Source organism: Plectropomus leopardus, chromosome 14 (assembly GCF_008729295.1).
Source record: "Plectropomus leopardus isolate mb chromosome 14, YSFRI_Pleo_2.0, whole genome shotgun sequence".
In the NCBI taxonomy this organism is placed as follows: domain Eukaryota; kingdom Metazoa; phylum Chordata; class Actinopteri; order Perciformes; family Serranidae; genus Plectropomus; species Plectropomus leopardus.
Window position 1 is genome coordinate 7623406 of NC_056476.1, and position 9577 is coordinate 7632982.

General features: G+C 39.5%; 1 protein-coding gene across 1 annotated transcript; it reads right to left on the reverse strand.

Annotated features, from left to right (window-relative positions):
• Positions 1-1132: 1132 nt before the first annotated feature.
• On the reverse strand, positions 1133-8541 carry kif3cb (kinesin family member 3Cb). Its single transcript, XM_042500729.1, has 8 exons — positions 7053-8541; positions 6836-6937; positions 6572-6694; positions 5372-5490; positions 3956-4072; positions 2987-3101; positions 2232-2410; positions 1133-1316 (listed from the first exon to the last, which is right to left on the reverse strand). The coding sequence occupies exons 1-8, from the start codon at positions 8454-8456 to the stop codon at positions 1166-1168; spliced, it is 2310 nt and encodes a 769-aa protein (XP_042356663.1). The 5' UTR covers positions 8457-8541; the 3' UTR covers positions 1133-1165.
• Positions 8542-9577: the final 1036 nt, after the last annotated feature.

Genomic DNA, 9577 nt, shown 5'->3' on the forward strand with positions numbered 1-9577 from the left:
CAGGCTAAACCAGGGTGGCCCCTCAGTGTATGGGCCCTCAGTTTCTCCCCATCACCCTCCACTGTTTTGGCAAAGACCAGGTACATTTCCAAATTAACAAAAGAATTGCTAGGATCCTCAAAAAGACTTGCTGTGCTATTCAATTGAGTGTGTTTACATGGGCATGAATACCCGTTTATGATTGGGTTTTTTGAGTATCCCATTTAACATGTAAACACCATATTCTGTTTATGAGAATATGCTAGCTGGAGTACTCTGAAAGAAACTGGCACGTATATGGGAAATATGAATAATGCCGAGTTCACACTGGACGCAGAGGAGCCAAGAAGCACGCTGATTTTCCCTGCAGTGCTGGCCATGTAGAGCTATGGGGCTGTTTACACAGGATGCACCGTGGCCTCAGGCCCTGCAGGAGGCTCACAATCTGCAGTGATAGTTGCAGCGTCTTGCAGGAGAATACACTAATAATCTGTTCTGACAATATAAAGGTTATATTTGATATGAAATGAATGATCTGATCGTGATAAATTATGAAATATTTATCCAGTGCTTCCAGGTATTTGTCAGTTGAGTCTAAACAGGCAAAAAAGAGATGAGCGAACACACACATACAAACACACACACCGGCTGACACATAGATAGACAGAGACACACAAGCAAGCAGAGACAGAGCTCTTTATGTGGTTAGAACATAGCAGAGGAGCAGACTGTCTTGCTGACCAGCATGAAGAAATGTGCTTCTTGGTGACTGCTGATGGGCGACTGTGCGACAATTAACACACCAGGGTGATTCAACGTCCAGTGAGAACCCGGTGTAACTCGATTTCTCTGTGCTCACGTAAACACCATATCCCAAATATGATCATGACTGGGATAAGCTTTATAAACAGGTTATTCATGTCCATTTAATCACACTCATTGAGACTGTGGTAAGCCAAGAGAACTACTAGAGAACGTTTTTTTAGGCATCTGTAGACAAAACAAATGTTTGTTCCACTTTGAATACATGCTAACTCAAATGATTCTCACAAAAAGGTTTGAAATCAAAGCATAACACCCTCCTCCCTTCCCCCATGCCTCCCAGATGCCTCTCTGGAGTCCTTTGTTCCACCTCGTTGTAAGGCCAGCCCTGTGTACAGTAGTTGTGTTTGCACAGATCAGGATATCAGGGGCTTGTCTGAACTGGATCTAATGTTGGAAGATAGGCAGCAGAGGATGGTCGTTGTCTCTGAGTGGGAGAGAAGCTCTGAGATCCTGATGTCAGTGTGGTGGATGATGAGGATGATGCCATGGATGATGCTTGCGGTGCTTGATACCTGTAGACCATAGAAACAGACTGACTTATTAATTAATTTTATCGTTGATCATTAAAATAAAGGTAGGTAGGTAGGCAGGTACAGATAATCTGCAAAATGCCAAATACCAGCCCAGATAATCAGCCAAGCCGATAGTCTGTCGACCCCGACTGTTCACTAACTTAATAATCAAGTCAGCTTAAAGTTTTCATTTTGGGTCTTCTTACTATCTTACTATGGTAATGTATTTATTTATTTTTTTACTTTACTTTTACTAACTTTACTTCCAGTGATACTTTGTCTTGCAATAGCCCGTATGTTTGTGGCTGAGGCTGCTGCTGCGTGTACATTGAAATCATGACGAGAAAAAGAAAAACAAAAAAAACAAAACATAGTCTCCTCGAAGATTGTGACAACCTTCAAAAAAAGAGCTAATGAGATCCAGCAGCAAAATTTGGTGTTCCTCAGGCTACAATACAGATTAAACATGACAATTAGAAAGTAATATGCAAATGAAATGAAACTAAAAAAAATGTTTAAAATAACCGTCGACTTAAAATGATCAAGTTGACCAGGACAGATGTAATCACTATAAGAGATATCTGAGAGATATCCACTGTACTGAGACTTGGGCCATTTAAATTTTTATGCCAGTAGATTTGCCTGTTCAAAACCCTTGGTATCTCGGAGGGAAATTGGTCAAGAGAAAATTAAAATACATGTGGTTTGTAATTAAAAGGGAAAAACATACAAAGACATGTTTAGTGCTTTGAAACTTAATTACTGCATTGTGATGCAGCAGTCCACCCCACAGTTAAAAATGTAGTGCCCCTTTAACTGACACCACTAATACATGCTTATAACTCAGAAACTAGGATGCACGCAGCATTGCAGTCGATACAGTCACAACTTTTAACACATTTCATGTTTTCTCACCAGGACTGGGACTTCCTGACCCGTGACGATGCTGTTCTCCTCTCTCTGATCGGAACAGTTACCAGAAGATCCTGCATCAGCCTCGGCGAGAAGGCTCTCTCCAGGTGAGCGCCATGAAGGTTTAAGGTGAACAAGGTCGGTGGAGACATGTCTAACTCCAACAGCATGATGTTCTCAGCCTGTAACAACAGATAAAGCTGAGTTATGATATGATAAATACATCGACTGAATGATAATAATGACAATAACTATATGTATGATTCACTCTTAAAAACAGAGTTTAAAAAGTGCTTTGATAAACAAAGCAAAAACAAAAACTGGATACTCAGAAGGTAATAAGTGAACAGAGAGCCAAACAGTCCTAACATACATAACATACATCTTTAATGGCTAGATTGTTGTACTGTTGGAAAAAATGCTGTTAAAATGCAGGTTCAATTGCAGCTGGCTTACAGTTATTATATTATTACTGTGTAATTGAAGCCTTCATTCATTACAAAAGGCCGTATCTCTTGCTGTTATTTAAAATCCGGTCATTGCTTGACTGCTTACATTGTTGTTTTACTTAGTGATATTACAGTGATGTCACTACAAGATACAACTGTTAATGCTGTGAATGGTTTCCATGGCTACAACCATCTTCACATCCTCCAGCTCCAAGAAGGAGGCTGTGAACGTGGAAACAGAGTGCATTAAGACCAAGATTTCACTTCTCCTTCTCGGCTGCACTTTTTGCCAACTGTCCGATCGCTGACCTGATATCTTGATGGGGTCCCGGTTGCCGTGGAAACAGCCATCTGTGCGTATTGGCTGATTGGCCTCTTGTATCCCACAGCTGAGAGAGGCCTTCTCTTGACCTGAGTGGGTGCACTGAGATAAAGATGTGGGAAAATACATTTTTAGATTCAGTTTAGGACACATAGTGGTTAAGACACAAGCTTCCAGAGCTCATGCACCCTATATGGTCAACTGACGAGCTCCCACCAGCAAATCCCCTCGTTATCGCCTCCGTTATCCTCCACTCAGCTCTCCAAATGTCCCCGGAAGGAAAAATAACAAGGATGTCTGCTCTTTTTTTATATTTAAATATCTGTTTCCTGGAACAGCAGAATGCATAAATTATCTATAACATGTAAGGCGAGACAGCTTTACAGCCTTTCTGTGAACATTTTAAAAAACATATGACTTTGGCGACTCCTAGTGGTCGTACCAAAACAGATACAGGAGCTGACACAAACAAAAACTTTAATCATTGAAATCATGATCATTAAAACATTTGAAAGACACTATGTTCCCAATCATACATAAGTTAACTCTTTGTCTTATCAATCTATGATCTGCTTTCATTGGAGGTCATTTTTGTTCAAATTTTTGTCTTTTGCCCAATTTCCTTCAGCCTGCCTAAACTACTTAAACTTCTGTTACTGATTTCCTAATAAGTAAATTTATAACTGACAGCACTGCAGGTGCATTCAGGTATAATGTATGGAGGTCAAAAGTGCCAAAATAGCAATAGCAGAGTTAAAGTTTTCCAGTTTAAAAGGAGCAACCCTTGCACACAATCTACCTTACAGCTTTGCTTTGTGGTCCATTCAGGTAGCTGATGGTGCAGAAACGGGTGATATCTCTTTTACCCAGATGATCAAGTTAATGCACTCTGTGATTCATATACGATTTGTATCTGAGTATTTTTCTTTCTCCGCTGCATCACTTAATTGACTGACCTCTCTGATGGAATGACGGGCTGGAGTCTCCACTGGTCCTCCTCACTGTCAAAGTGCAGCCTGTTCATGATCTTGTTCTTTTCCTCTGGAGGTATAAAGTTCTCAATCAAGAGATATCTGCAACATGAAATACAAGTTCGTGTCAGCTGAGGTCACAGGAAGCAATCCATTAAAACAACTACAAAATAACAGTTAAACTGCTTTCACTGGAATACATGTAATAAACACACGTTTCTCTCCATTTCTGTTAAAAAAAGTTTTATCCCTGGAAAATGGTGCAGCACACAAATGAGTCATCCAGTAATACTCGACATACTGTACCAGCACTGATTGTTTTTTTTTCTGCCAATTAAGCAAACTGCTTACCGAGCAATGAAAAGCCTTGAGCATGTGAGGCGTGCTCACTCCTTTTTCATCATAAAAAAAAACTGTCAAAATAAAGTAGCATGAAATAAACTGTTCATAACTGTATCTGTAAATTGAATCTTTGAAGTTTTAGATTTTGATTTGCAGAATATAATCATATTTCACAATAGCAAATAAATTAATATAATCATATTTCACAATAGCAAATAAATTAATCTAAAGAGAACATTGTCTGTCAAATAAATAACCCCAAAATAGTTTTATAAACAACATTTCTGAAAATACAGTACAACACAGCCTTAACTGCATTTTATCAATGCCCAATACGTAACTTAAATTATATGTAGAAAACATCTTACAACTATATAAAAATGTCTGATAGCATTTGGGGTGGGAATCCCTGCAGGCTGCAGAATATAATATTTTCACAATAATATATTCAGAATACAATATTATTATGATTTTAAATGTTTTACAGTATGCTGAGTATTACATAACATATATAAAGATATATGGCAATTTATAACTGTTTTCAGCCGTGAATTATGCCCCCAAAGGAAAACTTCATCAACATCTGCTTCATTCGATAAAGCAGACGTCACTTCAATCATTTTTATTGCAGCAAAAAGTATCTAGTGGACTGAAGCAATTGATTTTAATACAGGCTGCCAAACGTTTTAATTTTATTTGCTATAATAATAATTTATATGATAAAAAATCAGTACTTGGCATCTTTGTATCAATACTATGTTGCTTCACAAAATATTACAATACTATGCTGTATCTATTTCCCCCCCACACCTAGATAGCATGCAGGTTTAGAATCAGTGCCTGTCGACGACCACAGCTTTATTGCAACCTTTTCATGAATAAATAATACATTTTATTAACTCTTTATTCTAAACAGCACAACATAAGTGAGTTTTTTATGCCTTCTCTGTCTTGACATGCACAGGAATAAAATAAAAAGCCACATATGATGCTGGTGTGGAGAAAAAAAGACGAAAATGACATTGCAAACAGAATATGAGAATTAATGTGGCCGCTTACTTGTACTTGAGTTCTCTGGTGAGTTCAGTCTGAGTCTGTTCGAGCTCCTGTCTGGTTATGACGTGTTCATCAATGACATCTCTCATCTCGGCCTTCACCAACTGCAGTTTGGCATATAACTGGACAGAGCAGGAAACAAATCATTACAATATTACAACTAGTGTCAGTAAAACTGTACAGGAGAAGACAGAGTACATGGGTATATTAACGTACTTAGCCTGCACAATCAAACAAAAATATTATCACATATGACGTGTAATATGCAAATCACAGGAGCTGCAATGTGATAAAGGTAAAACCTGTCACAATGAAGCAAGGTGGTGTTACAGAGCTGCATTTTTCAATGAAAATAAAACACAAAAATGACTAAACTAACTAATGACTAAACTAAACCCACTAAAAATTGACTCATATTGCATTATCTGTCAAAATGAGGGTTAAGGAAAGGTAGATTTAAGACTTTTAAAGACTTTTTTAATGTCAATCAGAATTAAGTTTAAGACTAATGTGCTAATAGTCAAAACTGGAGATGGACAATTTTATTTATCCCATATGGTTATTGACATAAAAATATGACTTGTGACATGTTTTTTTTTCCAGTGAAAAAGTTACATTGAAACATGGAGACAATTATTTGGTTTACCAGCAGAAGTGGGATATATTTGGCTTTTTGGACAGTTTTCTTAGCGGTTTTGTGTTTCTCAGTCTGCGTGTGACATTCCACTGCTCATCATGTTTAAGAAAAGACTTTTTTTTTTTTTTTTGCATTGTCAAATAAAAATAAATTCCTACTTTCCATGTCTGAGCAACATAAAGACTTTTGAAACATTAATTTAAGTCAATTTTATAACAATTAAGGCCTTATTTTTTTATTAATTAATTCAACACCCGTTTTGAGGATCCGAGGGAAACCTGGTCAAAATAATCGTAATAATGTTTCTTTTTTGCATACTGTGTAGCCCAATCAGTTCCCAATTTGAATAAAATAAACTCAAGTCTTGAAACCAACTAGAAAATGTATTTATTCCAAAAAACAGGAAGTAAGAGCTTCATCCAGACAAACCTGGACTCACTAGTGTTGCCTCTCCTGCCGACATCTCTCTTACAAAAAGATTCTCAACCGCAAATAACTGATTAAATTATGATTGATTGCTTTTGTGATGATGGCATCGGGATGCGTCAGCATATGAGTCATCTTACCCTCTTCAGCTTTTTTGTCTTATGTTCCACTTCCTGCTGCAGGGAGGAGAACGTCTCTATCATTTCTAAGGTCTCCTCGTCCTGCAGCATCATCTGCTGCTGGATCTCTCGCTCTCGTCTTATCTGCAAAACGCACAGAAGATTCAGCTCGAAAAATGAATGCAAACAATGCACCACTGAAAATGAAGGTTATCCTCCTGTGACAGCCCGACACAAAAGTTGTATTTTTAAAGAACAAACATAAATATATTAGTTTTTACATACCTGTTCTGCAATCTCTTGCCTCTTCAGCTCCAGCATTTTTTGCTGTTCATTAGTGTGATCAATTATAGTCTTTCCTCCCACTAACAGTTTGCTCTCCATAGCCTGTGAACAAAGACATACAATGAATTATTTATGTAAATTTCTTTTGTTCCTGCTGTGTCTCATTTATCAGACACCGTACTGTATTTTAAAAAAGGCAGACACGCCTCATACGCACCTTATATTTCTCAATGATCTTCTCCAGAGCATCCTGGTCCCACTGCATGTCCACTAAACTTTTTCTGTTCTCATTCAGGTGCTTTAACTTCTCACCGCTCCCCTGACAGGTCAGGGCTTTTGGGACGTCAACTCCATCTTTTATGTGTGATTCCACCTCTGGTCCTTCTTCTAAAGCCTTCCAAACATCTCCATCCTTCTCTCTGAGCATCTCCTCCTCCATACCAGCCAGACTTTTACTCAGCCTTTTGCTGTTCCTCCTCCTCCTCCTCTCTTTTGCCAACATCCCTCGCTCCTCTAACTGGGCTTTCAAGCGTGCAATCTCCTCCTGAAACTCCCTCAGAAGAGCATCTTTAGGATCTTCATTAATCCGAGGTTTGTTCTTGATGTTCTTGGCCCGGCTGGCGTACCTCAGCGTGGCCAGGGATTCCTCAAAGTTCTTGTGCGATGGCCCCACTGTTGCGATCATGACTGTCTTTGCATTGCCACCCAGAGAGTCCTGGAGCAAGCGGGTCAGCTTGGAGTCTCTGTACGGGACGTGGGTGCTCTTCCCGTCCACCAGGGCTGAGATAACATTCCCCAGAGCTGACAGGGACAGGTTGATTTTGGCTGCCTCCTTAAGACGCTTCCCCTTTGCACCTGTCTTGCTCTGGCGCTCGCTTCCAGCCAGGTCGACCATGTTTAACTTCCCAACCCGGATGTGGTCCTCGCCATCTGGCCCCACTTCACTGCACTCCACCGTTATTACAAAAATGGCATGGGAGCGAGAGCTGCGCTCATTCATGTTGGTGAACCCCACAGATCTGGACTGGTTGCCTATGTTCATCACATGTTCAATCTCGGCTGCGTTCTTTGTGACCACAGAAGATAGATCTTTAACATAAACCCCAAAGTCGGCACTTTCTTTCAGCTCTAGCTTCTTGTTGTTGTCCTTGCACAGCAGATCTCTGATTTCCTCCTGATAGATCTCAAGATATGATGACCTCACCAGGTACTTCTGATTCTGAGTCCTGGATATTTGTGTGAAAATGTGCACAAATGAATTCGGTATGACCCCTCTCATGTCTGGGTCGTTTGACACCCCCTGCATGGTGTGTGTTTTACCTGTCCCAGTTTGCCCATACGCAAATATAGTCCCGTTGAAGCCCTGGAGCACCGACTCCACCAGAGGTCTCACAGCATCGTCATAGATGTCGCTTTGTTTTGAGCCCCAGCCGTACACGGAATCAAACGTGAACACTTTCATGGGCTCATCAGGTGGCGCTTTCGGGTTTCTGATGGTGATCTGCCCCAGTCTGTCATCAATCTGCAAAATGTTATCACACTCTGCGGCCGCCTCTCTCCTGCTCAGCGGCCGGCAGCGGACCACCACCCTCACCGCCTCGCAATGTTTGCTTTTAGACATTTTTGCTCAGAAATTGAAAAAGTATCCTCACCACGTCAAAAAGCCATTTTCTCGGGCGGGGTGCAAAATGTGTCCTCTGCGTGCAGGTGCTTGCATTTCCTTTAGCGCTTAGACACACCTCATGTGAGCCGCTTTCATCATCCCGTCTCCTCCGCCCTTAGCATCTTCCCGAAAAAGAGGCGATGTCACAAGATGTTAGAGGATGCTGCTGCTGAGGAAAAACACCCAGCCGCCCCGGCCCAGCCCACACAGCCTCCCCGCGGTACACACCCTGCTCTGCGGACAATGGAAATCAGACATGTGACCTGCGCAGCGAATTGCATTGGAGCAAATCTTCCCAGCTATGGTCTCATTCTGTAAACGTGATAAATTACCGACTCATGATAGCACTTGAACGCACCTTGAGATTAAAAAAGCAGGTTTGAGTCAATTACAAAGTTTTATTCAGGCTTCACATTTACAACATTGTTCGAAGCAAGCCAGACAGCCTTAAATGTACAAAAAAAAGAAAGCCAGTCGCTGAACCATACTGGTAGACACACTGTAAAATCTGACGAGTTGATTTTGCTTTAAGAAAAAAAATGTAAATACAAGTAGTAGTCTTTATTTATGTTTACTCTATATCTAATTGTTAAGCTTACTTAAAATTTAGTTTCATTTTTACTTGATTTTGTGAAGCTGTTGCAACTTAAAAATGACAAGTTTCATTAAATTCATCTTTTGAAGTTTCAGTGACTTTAGTTAACCAGGTATTAACTGTACAATATATCTTTATTCTGCAAGTTGCATACTAGTCATATTTGTATATTTTTTAACATGTTAAGAAAACAGAACTCATATGTCATCTAACTTTATCATTGGCAAAATCCTCTTTCTGATGATCAAGTTACCTCAGAATAACTCCATTTACTGAAGTTACTAACTCTTAAAAAGAACCAGTCAATTTCACTTGTCATTTTTAAGTTGCAACAACTTTACAAAATTAAGTGAATACAAACACAATTTAAGTAAACTTAACACTTAGATATAAAATTGATATGAAATTAAGATTTAGTTATATTTACTTCCTTTTTAATGCAATCAGTTTTCAAGATTATTTTAAGTAAGATCAACTTGTGAGA

Excerpts from the sequence above, each read along its gene's own strand:
- kif3cb (XM_042500729.1), bottom strand. The coding sequence starts at position 8,456 with ATGTCTAAAAGCAAACATTGCGAGGCGGTGAGGGTGGTGGTCCGCTGC. Across the intron at positions 2,411-2,986 it reads GGACCCCATCAAGATATCAG|GCTGAGAACATCATGCTGTT; the intron begins GTCAGCGATCGG and ends CTGTTGTTACAG. Across the intron at positions 1,317-2,231 it reads GTCAGGAAGTCCCAGTCCTG|GTATCAAGCACCGCAAGCAT; the intron begins GTGAGAAAACAT and ends TATGGTCTACAG.